Here is a 15350-nt window from a genome sequence, read left to right as displayed (position 1 = left end):
CTGAAACAGGTGGTGGTCTCCTCAAATATCCCAGTAGACTGTTTGCTTGGAAATGACCTGGAGTCCTCAGCATGGGCTGAGGTAGAACTGAAAACCCATGCAGCCATGCTGGGTATCCCTGAACTGGTGTGTGTCAAGACAAGGGCACAGTGCAAGGCTCGGGGTGAAAAAGTAGAGCTGGAGTCTGGAAAAAGGGCCCAGCCTACCAAGAGAAAAGGAAAGCCAGCTGGGAAACCAGCTGCAACACAACAACAAGAAGAGAACCTCTCTTCTCAGGAAGAAGTTCTGCCCTCTGAGGGAACTGAGCCTATGGAGTTAGAACCTTATCAGGTTGAGCTCTTAGGCCCAGGGGGACCCTCAAGGGAGCAGTTGGGTAAGGGGCAAGAAACCTGTCCCTCTCTTGAAGGCCTTAGGCAGCAAGCTGCTGAAGAGTCCAATGGCAAGAAAACTGGAACACATAGGGTCTATTGGGAAGATGGGCTCCTGTACACTGAGGCAAGAGATCCCAAACCTGGTGCCACTAGGAGAGTGGTAGTGCCTCAGGCGTTCAGAGAGTTCATACTGACCTTAGCCCATGATATTCCCCTTGCTGGGCATTTGGGACAAACCAAGACGTGGGAGAGACTAGTCAGCCACTTCTACTGGCCCAACATGTCCCAGAAAGTTAAGGAGTTTTGTGTCTCCTGTACCACCTGTCAAGCCAGTGGTAAGACAGGTGGACATCCAAAGGTCCCCCTCATTCCACTTCCAGTGGTGGGGGTCCCCTTTGAAAGAGTGGGTGTGGACATAGTGGGTCCACTTGAACCTCCCACAGCCTCAGGAAATATGTACATACTAGTAGTAGTGGATCATGCTACTAGGTTTCCTGAAGCTATTCCCCTTAGGTCGACTACTGCCCCTGCAGTAGCCAAGGCCCTCATTAGTATCTTTACAAGAGTGGGCTTCCCTAAGGAGGTGGTGTCTGACAGAGGTACCAACTTCATGTCAGCATACCTGTAACACATGTGGAATGAGTGTGGAGTGACTTATAAATTCACTACACCCTATCATCCACAAACTAATGGCCTTGTTGAGAGATTCAACAAGACATTAAAGGGCATGATCATGGGGCTCCCAGAAAAACTCAAAAGGAGATGGGATGTCCTCTTGCCATGTCTGCTTTTCGCTTACAGAGAGGTGCCTCAGAAGGGAGTAGGTTTCTCACCCTTTGAACTTCTGTTTGGCCACCCAGTAAGGGGACCACTAGCTCTTGTGAAAGAAGGCTGGGAGAGACCTCTTCATGAGCCTAAACAAGACATAGTGGACTATGTACTTGGCCTTCGCTCTAGAATGGCAGAGTACATGGAAAAGGCAACCAAAAACCTTGAGGCCAGCCAACAGCTCCAGAAGTTTTGGTATGACCAAAAGGCTGCACTGGTTGAGTTCCAACCAGGGCAGAAAGTCTGGGTTCTGGAGCCTGTGGCTCCCAGGGCACTCCAGGACAAATGGAGTGGCCCTTACCCAGTGCTAGAGAAGAAGAGTCAGGTCACCTACCTAGTGGACCTAGGCACTAGCAGGAGCCCCAAGAGGGTGATCCATGTGAACCGCCTCAAGCTCTTCCATGACAGGGCTGATGTGAATCTGCAGATGGTAACAGATGAGGATCAGGAAGCTGAGAGTGAACCTCTCCCTGATCTTCTCTCATCAAACCCTAAAGATGGCTCAGCTGATGGAGTGATCTCTTCAGACACCCTCTCTGACCAACAGCAATCTGATTGTAGGAAGGTTCTCCAACAGTTTGCTGAGCTCTTTTCCCTAACCCCTGGTCAAACACACCTGTGTACCCATGATGTGGACACAGGAGACAGCATGCCTGTCAAAAACAATATTTTCAGACAGTCTGACCAAGTTAAGGAAAGCATCAAGGTGGAAGTCCACAAGATGCTGGAGTTGGGAGTAATTGAGCACTCAGACAGCCCCTGGGCTAGCCCAGTGGTCTTAGTCCCCAAACCTCACACCAAAGAAGGAAAGAGAGAGATGAGGTTTTGTGTGGACTACAGAGGACTCAATTCTGTCACCAAGACAGATGCCCATCCCATTCCCAGAGCTGATGAACTGATAGACAAATTAGGTGCTGCCAAATTCTTAAGTACCTTTGACTTAACAGCAGGGTACTGGCAAATCAAAATGGCACCTGGAGCAAAAGAAAAGACAGCATTCTCCACACCTGAGGGGCATTATCAGTTTACTGTTATGCCCTTTGGTTTAAAGAATGCCCCTGCCACCTTCCAAAGGTTGGTGAATCAAGTCCTTGCTGGTTTGGAGTCCTTTAGTGCAGCTTATCTTGATGATATTGCTGTCTTTAGCTCCAGCTGGCAGGATCACCTGGTCCACCTGAAGAAGGTTTTGAAGGCTCTGCAATCAGCAGGCCTCTCTATCAAGGCATCCTAATGCCAGATAGAGCAGGGAACTGTGGTTTACTTGGGACACCTTGTAGGTGGAGGCCAAGTTCAGCCACTCCAGCCCAAGATCCAGACTATTCTGGACTGGGCAGCTCCAAAAACCCAGACTCAAGTCAGGACATTCCTTGGCTTGACTGGGTACTATAGGAGGTTTGTGAAGGGATATGGATCCATAGTGACAGCCCTCACAGAACTCACCTCCAAGAAAATGCCCAAGAAGGTAAACTGGACTGTAGAATGCCAACTGGCCTTTGACACACTGAAACAAGCAATGTGCACAGCACCAGTTCTAAAAGCTCAGATAACTCCAAGCCGTTCATTGTGCAGACAGATGCCTCTGAACATGGGATAGGGGCAGTTTTGTCCCAAACTAATGATGATGGCCTTGACCAGCCTGTTGCTTTCATTAGCAGGAGGTTTCTCCCCAGGGAGCAGCGTTGGAGTGCCATTGAGAGGGAGGCCTTTGCTGTGGTTTGGTCCCTGAAGAAGCTGAGACCATACCTCTTTGGTACTCACTTTGTAGTTCAAACTGACCACAGACCTCTCAGATGGCTGATGCAAATGAAAGGTGAAAATCCAAAACTGTTGAGGTGGTCCATCTCCCTACAGGGAATGGACTTTATAGTGGAACACAGACCTGGGACTGCCCATGCCAATGCAGATGGCCTTTCCAGGTTCTTCCACTTAGAAAATGAAGACTCTCTTGGGAAAGGTTAGTCTCATCCTCTTTCATTTGGGGGGGGGGGGGGGGGGGGGGGGGGGGGGAGGGGGTTGTGTAAGGAAATGCCTCCTTGGCATGGTTACCCCTGACTTTTTGCCTTTGCTGATGCTATGTTTGATTTGAAAATGTGCTGAGGCCTGCTAACCAGGCCCCAGCACCAGTGTTCTTTCCCTAACCTGTACTTTTGTTTTACACTATTGGCACACCCTGGCATCCAGGTAAGTCCCTTGTAACTGGTACCCCTGGTACCAAGGGCCCTGATGCCAGGGAAGGTCTCTAAGGGCTGCAGCATATCTTATGCCACCCTGGGGACCCCTCACTCAGCACAGACACCACTGCTTGCCAGCTTGTGTGTGCTGGTGAGGACAAAACGAGTAAGTCGACATGGCACTCCCCTCAGGGTGCCATGCCAACCCCACACTGCCTATGCAGTATAGATAAGTCACCCCTCTAGCAGGCATTAAGTCCGAAGGCAGGGTGCACTATACCATGGGTGAGGGCACCAGTGCATGAGCACTGTGCCCCTACAGTGTCTAAGCCAAACCTTAGACATTGTAAGTGCAGGGTAGCCATAAGAGTATATGGTCTGGGAGTCTGTCAAACACGAACTCCACAGCACCATAATGGCTACACTGAAAACTGGGAAGTTTGGTATCAAACTTCTCAGCACAATAAATGCACACTGATGCTAGTGTACATTTTATTGTGAAATACACCCCAGTGGGCACCTTAGAGGTGCCCCCTGAAACCTTAACCAACTACCTGTGTAGGCTGACTGGTTTTAGTAGCCTGCCACACTCGAGACATGTTGCTGGCCACATGGTGAGAGTGCCTTTGTCACTCTGTGGCTAGTAACAAAGCCTGCACTGAGTGGAGATGCTATCACCTACCCCTTGCAGGAGCTGTAACACCTGGCGGTGAGCCTCAAAGACTCACCCCCTTTGTTCCAGCGCCACAGGGCATTCCAGCTAGTGGAGTTGCCCGCCCCACTTTTGGCGGCAAGGCGGGAGGAGATAATGAGAAAAACAAGGAGGAGTCACTGGCCAGTCAGGACAGCCACTAAGGCAACCTGAGCTGAAGTGACTCTGACTTTTAGGAATCCTCCATCTTGGAGATGGAGGATCCCCCCCAATAGGGATAGGAATGTGACCCCCGTCCACTTGGGAGGAGGCACAAAGAGGGTGTACCCACCGTCAGGGCTAGTAGCCATTGGCTACTAACCCCCCAGATCTAAACACGCCCTTAGGTTCAGGGAATCCTTAAATACTAAATTTAAGAATTTAGATTCCTGCAACTTACGAAGAAGAGGACTGCTGAGCTGAAAAACCCCTGCAGAGAAGAAGACACCAACTGCTTTGGCCCCAGCCCTACCGGCCTGTCTCCCTCTGTAGGAAGTTGGCTCTGTATGCACTATTTCAAAGTAAGGAATAGTATGCACAGAGTCCAAGGGTTCCCCTTAGAGGTAAGATAGTGGCAAAAAGAGATAATACTAATGCTCTATTTTGTGGTAGTGTGGTAGAGCAGTAGGCTTATCAAAGGAGTAGTGTTAAGCATTTGTTGTACATACACACAGGCAATAAATGAGGAACACACACTCAGAGACAAATCCAGCCAATAGGTTTTGTTATAGAAAAATATCTTTTCTTAGTTTATTTTAAGAACCACAGGTTCAATTTCTACATGTAATATCTCATTTGAAAGGTATTGCAGGTAAGTACTTTAGGAACTTTGAATCATTAACATTAGCATGTATACTTTTTACATAAAACACAATAAGCTGTTTTAAAAGTGGACACAGTGCAATTTTCACAGTTCCTGGGGGAGGTAAGTTTTTGTTAGTTTTGTCAGGTAAGTAAATCACTTACAAGTCTCAGGTTTGGGTCCAAGGTAGCCCACCGTTGGGGGTTCAGAGCAACCCAAAAGTTACCACACCAGCAGCTCAGGGCCGGTCAGGTGCAGAGGTCAAAGAGGTGCCCAAACACATAGGCTTCAATGGAGAGAAGGGGGTGCCCCGGTTCCGGTCTGCCAGCAGGTAAGTACCCGCGTCTTCGGAGGGCAGACCAGGGGGGTTTTGTAGGGCACCGGGGGGGGTGGGGGGGGGGGGTGGGGAGACACAAGTCAGCACAAAAAGTACACCCTCAGCAGCGCGAGGGCGGCCGGGTGCAGTGTGCAAACACGCGTCGGGTTTTCAATGGTTTTCAATGAGAGACCAAGGGATCTCTTCAGCGGTGCAGGCAGGCAAGGGGGGGGGGGCTCCTCGGGGTAGCCACCACCTGGGCAAGGGAGAGGGCCTCCTGGGGGTCACTCCTGCACATGAGTTCCGTTCCTTTAGGTGCGGGGGGCTGCGGGTGCAGGGTCTTTCCAGCCGTCGGGAAATGGAGTTCAGGCAGTCGCGGTCAGGGGGAGCCTCGGGATTCCCTCTGCAGGCGTCGCTGTGGAGGCTCAGGGGGGACAACGTTGGTTACTCACAGTCTTGGAGTCGCCGGAGGGTCCTCCCTGAGGGGTTGGTTCTCCACCAGTCGAGTCGGGGTCGCCGGGTGCAGTGTTGCAAGTCTCACGCTTCTTGCGGGGAGTTGCAGGGGGGTCTTTAAATCGGCTCCTTTGAAAAAAGTTGCAGTTCTTTTGGAGCAGGGCCGCTGTCCTCGGGAGTTTCTTGTCTTTTTCGAAGCAGGGCAGTCCTCAGAGGATTCAGAGGTCGCTGGTCCCTTGGAAAGCGTCACTGGAGCAGGTTTCTTTGGAAGGCAGGAGACAGGCCGGTGAGTCTGGGGCCAAAGCAGTTGGTGTCTTCTGTTCTTCCTCTGCAGGGGTTTTTCAGCTCAGTAGTCCTCTTCTTCTTGTAGTTTCAGGAATCTAAAGTTTTAGGTTCAGGGAAGCCCTTAAATACTAAATTTAAGGGCGTGTTTAGGTCTGGGGGGTTAGTAGCCAATGGCTACTAGCCCTGAGGGTGGGTACACCCTCTTTGTGCCTCCTCCCAAGGGGAGGGGGTCACATTCCTATCCCTATTGGGGGAATCCTCCTTCTACAAGATGGAGGATTTCTAAAAGTCAGAGTCACCTCAGCTCAGGACACCTTAGGGGCTGTCCTGACTGGCCAGTGACGACTCCTTGTTTTTCTCATTATCTCTCCTGGACTTGCCGCCAAAAGTGGGGGCTGTGTCCAGGGGGCGGGCATCTCCACTAGCTGGAGTGCCCTGGGGCATTGTAACACGAAGCTTGAGCCTTTGAAGCTCACTGCTAGGTGTTACAGTTCCTGCAGGGGGGAGGTGTGAAGCACCTCCATCCAGAGCAGGCTTTGTTTCTGTCCTCAGAGAGCACAAAGGCTCTCACCGCATGAGGTCAGACACTCGTCTCTCAGCAGCAGGCTGGCACAGACCAGTCAGTCCTGCACTGAACAATTGGGTAAAATACAGGGGGTATCTCTAAGATGCCCTCTGTGTGCATTTTTTAATAAATCCAACACTGGCATCAGTGTGGGTTTATTATTCTGAGAAGTTTGATACTAAACTTCCCAGTATTCAGTGTAGCCATTATGGAGCTGTGGAGTTCGTTTTTGACAGACTCCCAGACCATATACTCTTATGGCTACCCTGCACTTACAATGTCTAAGGTTTTGCTTAGACACTGTAGGGGCATAGTGCTCATGCACTGGTGCCCTCACCTATGGTATAGTGCACCCTGCCTTAGGGCTGTAAGGCCTACTAGAGGGGTGACTTATCTATACTGCATAGGCAGTGTGAGGTTGGCATGGCACCCTGAGGGGAGTGCCATGTCGACTTACTCGTTTTGTTCTCATTAGCACACACAAGCTGGCAAGCAGTGTGTCTGTGCTGAGTGAGGGGTCCCCAGGGTGGCATAAGATATGCTGCAGCCCTTAGAGACCTTCTCTGGCATCAGGGCCCTTGGTACCAGGGGTACCAGTTATAAGGGACTTACCTGGATGCCAGGGTGTGCCAATTGTGGAATCAAAAGTACATTTTAGGTGAAAGAACACTGGTGCTGGGGCCTGGTTAGCAGGGTCCCAGCACACTTCTCAGTCAAGTCAGCATCAGTATCAGGCAAAAAGTGGGGGGTAACTGCAACAGGGAGCCATTTCTTTACACCCTCCTTCAGAAGAAAACTGCTCCAGCGACGCTTTCCCCAGGACCAGCGACCTCTGAATCCTCAGAGGACTGCCCTGCTTCCAATAGACCAAGAAACTCCCGAGAACAGCGGCCCTGTTCAACAAAGACTGCAACTTTGTTTCCAGAGGAGCAGATTTAAAGACTCCTGCAATCCCCGCACGAAGCGTGAGACTTGCAACACTGCACCCGGCGACCCCGACTCGACTGGTGGAGAAAAAACGCTACAGGGAGGACCCTCCGGCGACTCCGAGACTGTGAGTAACCAAAGTTGTCCCCCCTGAGCCCCCACAGCGACGCCTGCAGAGGGAATCCCGAGGCTCCCCCTGACCGCGACTGTCTGAATCCAAAATCCCGACGCCTGGAAAAGACCCTGCACCCGCAGCCCCCAGGACCTGAAGGATCGGAACTCCAGTGCAGGAGTGACCCCCAGGAGGCCCTCTCCCTTGCCCAGGTGGTGGCTACCCAGAGGAGCCCCCCCTTGCCTGCCTGCATCGCTAGAGAGACCCCTTGGTCTCCCATTCAAACCTATTGAAAACCCAACGCGTGTTTGCACACTTCACCCGGCCGCCCCAGTGCCGCTGAGGGTGTACTTTCTGTGCTGACTTGTGTCCCCCCCGGTGCCCTACAAAACCCCCCTGGTCTGCCCTCCTAAGACGCGGGTACTTACCTGCTGGCAGACTGGAACCGGGGCACCCCCTTCTCCATTGAAGCCTATGTGTTTTGGGCACCACTTTGAACTCTGCACCTGACCGGCCCTGAGCTGCTGGTGTGGTGACTTTGGGGTTGCTCAGAACCCCCAACGGTGGGCTACCTTGGACCCCAATTTGAACCCCGTAGGTGGTTTACTTACCTGCAAGAACTAACAATAACTTACCTCCCCCAGGAACTGTTGAAAATTGCACAGTGTCCACTTTTGAAATAGCTATTTGTGTTTTATGTAAAAAGTATATATGCTATTGTAATTATTCAAAGTTCCTAAAGTACTTACCTGCAATACCTTTCAAATGAGATATTACATGTAGAATTTGAACCTTTGAATTTGAAACCCTTACTTTGAAATAGTGCATACAGAGCCAACTTCCTACAAGTGTGCACATCTGCTTTTCCAAGGAACAAACAGGAACTCATGGCATACATTCAAATAAACTTTACTGGCCTGCACAGAGTTAAGAGACCAATAAAAGGAGATATGACCAACCACTGTGGGCGTTATATATTTGGTCTTGTAACAGGTCAAATTTGTTAATCTACGGCATTACTAAGCAAACTGTCCCAGGATCTATACTTACCCATACATGAGAAACTTCTTCACGATGTTTCTGCCATACCTAGACTTGCTCAACTCAACCAAATTGTCTGAAGAGAAAACAAAAATGAATTATTTTAACAGCCGAATCTATATATGTGACCAAGAATGGGCTACCTATTCAAGTGTCCATAGCCAGGATGTCAAAAAGTCAAAAGATTGTTGCTCATGAATTGCATTCTCTTGCAGTGCTCTGTGAACTTTGTGTGAGCCCACTGGCTTCCCTGCAAAGCTATGCTCTCTTACCTTGACAGGGCTCATTTGTGTTCCCACTTCAGCTGGTGTATTCCTTGCAATTCATTACAGATAGATATTGTTTTGCTTTCTCCAAGCATTTACCTCAGCTTTTAAATCTATATTCACTGCCCCCATTCTCTTGATATACTTGGCTTTGGGGCAACTTCTTATTTTTCTTTATCTTTCTGGTAGCCACCCTGTACCTTGGTTTCATATCCCTGTATTGCACTTTTATCATCATGTTTCGGTCTGTGCCAGTCTGATTTATTTAATGTGCCTTTGCCACCCACTCGTGCTAGTGAACAAAGCCTCTTCTCCTTCGGTCTTACCCATCTACGTCTGCTGCAAACATCCTTGTTACTCATGGGATTTCCTTTGTTAGATCAGTGCCCTTTCTATTCCTTACTCTGCGGTGTCATTTCTTCATTCAAATATATGTTGCTTGATTTCTGGTAAGCAATCTCTTACCATTCAACAGTCTCAGCTTAGTAGTAGTGGTCTTTACTGTTCTAACAGTTTACAAGCAAAAGGTGATACGTTATGAGAAGAAATCAGCCCTTCCCTCCTCAACTCATGTTGGTTTCCATCTAAACTATTTTTGTAGCATTAGGCCCAAACCCATATATACACCCCTGTTACATTGTCTATGAGCAACCACATTGATTTTGTCCAACTACTTTGTTAAATCCAAAGTGCATTACGTCAAGACCTTTAGCGGGACCTGGTGTATGTTATAGTATTAATTCAAGCTACTGACTTTGTAGTTTCTTTTTTTGCACCCTTGCTTGACTACCTTTTTTAGCAAGCCATTTACCTCAACATCTAAGTACTCAGTATAGTTCCTACTAACCCATTTTGGATACTCTTCTCAGATTTGTATTCATGCATTCACGTACCAAGATTAAAAGACAAAAAACAAGCTTGTCCCATTCACAAGATTACTCATACACCTTCTTAATTTAAACCCCAAAACATTCCTGATCAACAGTTATTACCGGTGAAGTATGATGGAATACTAGTTATGCAAATACCACAGTAATAAAAATAAAATGTGTGTGACCAACAGTGCAGGCAAAGCATTACCTTTCAATTCATCAAAGACCTCCTGACGCTGCTTCTCACTGCCAAACTGCACGTAACACTGAATAACACGGGTTGAGTCATGTGCAAATGCAATCTGCGGAAGCAAAAGTTTAATGGCTGAAAAAAAATATGTTTTTCACATTCAGGAACATCATGTATACAATGGAAACACAACAACTTGCAAAACATGAACTGTCACTTTCTACAATGTGAAACCATTTAACAACGCAGAGAGGTGGCCAGTGTCTTAAGTGGCACAAGAGAAAATCCCTTTGTAAACATGGCACAATAGGAAGAACACAACACGGTCTTCAGGGGTGTCAATAAAATAGCACAAACTATAGTAAATCCAATGTTATGGAGAGGTATGGTTTTAGAAGTGATACACATGGATGATAGAATCAGACCACAGTGAATGCACAGACAATTTGAACGTCTGCATCGTTCAGTACCATTCAAGTCTTGGGGCTTTCAATTCAGACATCCAGGACTTAATTCCACAGCTTAAAAAAATCTAAATTCTCGGTCAGGCCTCCAGTCACAGTAAAGTCTAGTTCTGCTGCTGACAATGTGGCTTGCCTGATAAATGACTGAGGGTTGGGAGGGAGCGGAGGGGAGGGAGAAGTCAGGTTCCTGAAGGCTGTGTTTGGGGATGTTACGTAAAAAATTTAAATGACCTTATTAGCGAAGGATTAACAATATTGTAGATAGTGCCCCATCAACAATCACCAGGACATCATGACTGGCCCATTGCTGACAAAACAGACCCTGCTTCAGGAATTGAACTGCTCAGCAAGGGAGGACTCTCAGATACATAGAAGTAGCATTAATGAACTGACTTACACCAGCTGATTGAAGAGACCTTCTTGCGGTAGCCTTGGAGAACCTAAGCACTAGATTTGAAAAGTCCTGCCACAGGAGAAAGCCTGTAGCCAATTTGGCCATTTGAATGACGGAAGAAAATCACCAACAACATGTATCAAGAAGACTGGGTATAACAGAGCAAACACTAGATACAGCCTGCAAGATCAACAGTTTGCAGATTACTCATGATGGTAAAGTACAGTAGATACACATATGAAGCCTTGCATTTTCCCTGACATTCCTCTACCATGAGACATTTAATGCCACATTTGCCAACACTAGTGAACTGTGATTGCCAAGGAACTAGATCCATGTACTGTAGCTGTGACAATAATAGTAAAAAACAATCCCAAAGGATCAGGTTTTGAGACATTATGCACTGCACATACGTGGGGGTGCCTGTTAGTTCACCAAGTTGTTGAATTTGTCCTATTTAACAATTAGGCCCAGATTCTGACACCTTCAGAATAGCTGGTGCCAACAGGTGTTTCTTTAATAAGAAAATGCCTACTTTTCAAAAGTTCTCCAGGAGTGGTAGATGGGTTATGGTCCTGTAGGATTAATTCACAAAGTCAAAGAGAGTGTTCTTCTTTTAGGGCGGGCTGAAAGTCTGAACATTATTGATGCATTTTTAAACATAGCATCAAGGGACCACCACTTTATGTGGTAGAATATATTTATTCAAGTGTCATCTAGATCAGGTTTTTCTTTTCTACTTCAAGCTCTGGACGGACAATTGAACAGATCTGCATTTTAGAAAAAGCATTTTAAGTTATCAGCATCTGAACATACATTAAAGGAGGCGTGTGAATCAAGTACTGGATGCTCTGGTGGGGAATGCATTATTTGCAAGCTTGTCTTCATCAGGAAGCTTTGAGACTCCATGATCGGGCAACTACATTCCAGTGTTCTTAACGTATATAAATGTAAATTTGCACAGTCAGTCAACCCTTCATTGGAAAGAAAGCCAAATTTTGTTTTCAGGACACTTTTGTACAGCTTACATTGGTCAGGAAGGTCAGCCACAATCAACAACTGCGGAGCATGAGAAACATTGATACATTCAAGCTGACAAAGGAGGATATAACTTATTAAAAATAATGATCATCGGAACCAAGCCAGGATGGTACTTTTATGTTCCAAGAGGAAGATAATTTGATAAACCCTGGATTCAAAATACTTATTCCATTGGGGTGCTTACTTTGATGTTATTTTCTAATTGATTTCAAAATAAATAAAACAAATCACTGGAGATTATAAATAATGCAGGGCAGGTGCATAATGTGGTTATTGTTAACAGTGTTTGGTCCAAGATTCAATCAGTGCCATCTCTACTTACACTCTTAATGTTACCCTGTAGCAGTTTCTGTAGGTCGTTCATGAGCTTCGCACGCTTTTCCTTGTCACAATCCTTTCTGCAAACCCAGCAGACATGAAAAAGGATGTGAAAAAACATTTTTTTAGATCAGTGACTGCTCCTGGTATAGCAACAAAAAATGGTCATGCACAATGACGGCAAGAATTTCTAACAAGCACTGGGAATGCCAATATGTATTGCTTATAACAGAAAGCTCCTCTTCAGTCAGTGATGAGTTTAGGCACTCAATAATGCAACATATATTTACTCTGTCACTCATCTTTGCACTTACACATCCATTCATCTAACAACTGACTAATTCTAGCATTTGATGATAATCGCAGGAGAAGCAAAACAGGCTTCTGTGTTACGCATTTGCCTCCACAGTTAAAACCAACACCAAAAAGAACAGCATGACCCACTCTTTAAGGTGGATAGGGCTAACCTAAATTTATTGTTCAAAATTCAGTAATCTTCCTAGGTCGTAGCTCTTATTAGGAGCATAAAAGTTAGTGGATGAGGTGGGCTCACCAACATAATATTAGCCCTCTCCATTTTAAAGACTGGTCACGCTGTTCTTATTGGTGTTAGTTTTATTCTAGCATGCACCCGTGAACCAGACGAGCATAGGCAAAAAACATAGAAGATAAATTAAAAGAATACAATTATGAAAAAGAAAACACGCCATCACCTAAAATGTGCAGGCATATGCTTTCAATACAAAAATTAAATGAAACATTGCAGCAAGGGTCATCTTGTATCGGTATTGTACATATTGTACTGCAGCTTTAAAGTTTTAAACATAATGGTCACATTTACAAGCAGTGTGTTGACCCTTGTGGAACGAAAAACCAATGCTACACTATGCCCAATACCAGTTCAAGATGGCAACTCAGTAAATAGGACACTGGGATGCGATCTTCTAGTACTAAAGTGTACTGTTTTACTGTTGAATTGATCCAGGGTGGCCAACATAATGATTCTAATCACTGTGGTTATTTTGGAATGGTAAAAAAACACAAAGATACATTATGGACAATACCATCCTACGATGGCCAGCCATTTTAGAAACAATGATCACACAGGATGTAGCACTCTGCAGCTAAATGAGCAGGCCATTGGGACTGTGTGTAGCTCCAGGATGCTCTAAAAATAAATAATCAAATGAATACACAAATAAAGGAAAAGGGAATAAATGAAACGGGACCTATAAACGGCAAAAAACATGCAAATCTATAGGACTGTGCAACCACCCCTGAAACTAAAATACACTCATGTTTTTTTTTTTATATATATATATATATATATATATATATATATATATATATATATATATATATATATATATAAAATCTGGCAAAAGCTGTTGCTCACTGGGAAATGCAGTCAATGGCAATAATGAGCTAACTCACTACCCTATGAAATGTATCATGGGAAGACGAAGCATGGGAATGATAGTGAGAGAAACAGAAAATGGCTTACTGACACAGGGAGACTCTTGGTAATATATGCATGCACATTTCTTTTTTATTACAAGGGCATGGCAGACAAATACACCCACTAGGCCCTCCTAAAAGTGTCTAGCAATCATGATTACAGTTGAAAATGATCTATATCAAGGTTTGTCAAAGTAAGAAAGCATGGAAGAGTCTATCCTTTCCAGATATATTAAAAATGCTATCCTCACATCTGAAGTATGTAAAGTCAAATCGTTCCCTGATATGGGATAGAAATGTAAACATGGACAAAGGAGGACTGGCTCATAAAAGGATCCTAATTTAAGGTTCTGAAACACCAAAATCCTTTCCTACTACAGTTAGATTCCATGTAACAAAATGTCTGTATACCTGCATTAACACAGGGTAATATAAATACATCCTTAACGGCCTATTAGACATACGATTTTCAAAATACATAAGTCAGGTCTACCGCTGATGCTGCTTTTTTCCCATACTAAACAGATATGACCTATGATAACTGAAATAACATTTCCTAATGAACCAATCAGACCTACACCATGTATCATTGGCTCCCCTTCATAATTACTCCAGGCCTATTATACAGAGCTTTTCTACAAACTACAAGGTAATTATCAACTATACAGTCATAACATTAGAAATCTATTCAAAATAGAGGCGGCAAAACAATATACAGACCCAGTCGAGAAGCAAAACACAGAATTCAAATGTTCTACCCACAAGCGTTTTGTCAGAGAGATAATCAACATTAGACACTTTGGGGGTCATTCTGAGTTTGGCTGGTGGCGGGCGCCGCCAGCCAAACGGGAACCGCCAGAATACCGCTGCGCGGTCAAAAGACCGCCGCGGTTATTCGGAGTTTCACGCTGGGCGGGCGGGCGACCGCCAGAAGGCCGCCCGCCCGCCCAGCGGGAAACCCCTTCCCACGAGGAAGCCGGCTCAGAATGGAGCCGGCGGATTGGGAAGGGTGCGACGGGTGCAGTTGCACCCGTCGCGATTTTCAGTGTCTGCTATGCAGACACTGAAAATCTTAGGGGCCCTGTTAGGGGGCCCCTGCAGTGCCCATGGCATTGGCACTGCAGGGGCCCTCAGGGGCCCTGTGACACCCGTTACCGCCAGCCAGGTTCTGGCGGTCAAGACCGCCAGGCTGGCGGTAAGGGGGTCGGAATCCCCATGGCGACGCTGCCTGCAGCGCCGCCATGGAGGATTCCCCAGGGCAGCGGGAAACCGGCGGGACACCGCCGGTTTTCCGTTTCTGACCGCGGCTGTACCGCCGCGGTCAGAATGCCCATGGGAGCACCGCCAGCCTGTTGGCGGTGCTCCCGCGGTCGTTGGCCGCCAGGGTCAGAATGACCCCCTTTGCCTATTACAGTAATCTGAGAATCCATGTAAAGCAATATCTGTCTACAAGAGTTACACTGCAACAATCGACTAAAGACCTATTGGTTGGAGCATATGCTTTCCACAGTTAATAAGTCAGTCTTAAAGCTTTGTTGTAACTCTTCACAATTAACATATCATAGCCATGGCATATGACAAAGTTTCCTTAAGAATCACAGACCCACGTCATCTGACAAAGTTTCCTTAAGAACCAGTATGGCCTAAAGCCTTTGTAATTTGCTTGCCACCATAACCAACTCAGGTCTACTGAACTCTGCATGCACTATTTCAAAGTAAGGAATAGTAGGCACAGAGTCCAAGGGTTCCCCTTAAAGGTAAGATAGTGGCAAAAAGAGATAATAC

At 46.4% G+C, this 15350-nt stretch overlaps 1 protein-coding gene across 1 annotated transcript in view; it reads right to left on the bottom strand.

Moving 5' to 3' along the window:
- The window catches only part of PUM3 (pumilio RNA binding family member 3), a 517651-nt gene that overhangs the window by 332337 nt on the left and 169964 nt on the right, over positions 1–15350 (bottom strand). Inside the window, exons 5-7 of the mRNA XM_069228428.1 lie at positions 12112–12187; positions 9909–10002; positions 8572–8638 (exon numbers count right to left, since the gene is read on the bottom strand). Of these exons, the coding sequence (XP_069084529.1) occupies positions 8572–8638; positions 9909–10002; positions 12112–12187 (237 nt within the window). The remainder of the gene's footprint in view (positions 1–8571; positions 8639–9908; positions 10003–12111; positions 12188–15350) is intronic.

The sequence above is a fragment of the Pleurodeles waltl genome, chromosome 1_1, assembly GCF_031143425.1.
Source record: "Pleurodeles waltl isolate 20211129_DDA chromosome 1_1, aPleWal1.hap1.20221129, whole genome shotgun sequence".
Lineage (NCBI taxonomy): Eukaryota > Metazoa > Chordata > Amphibia > Caudata > Salamandridae > Pleurodeles > Pleurodeles waltl.
Note: the sequence above shows the minus strand (reverse complement) of the source record. Positions and strands in the feature narration are given on the sequence as shown.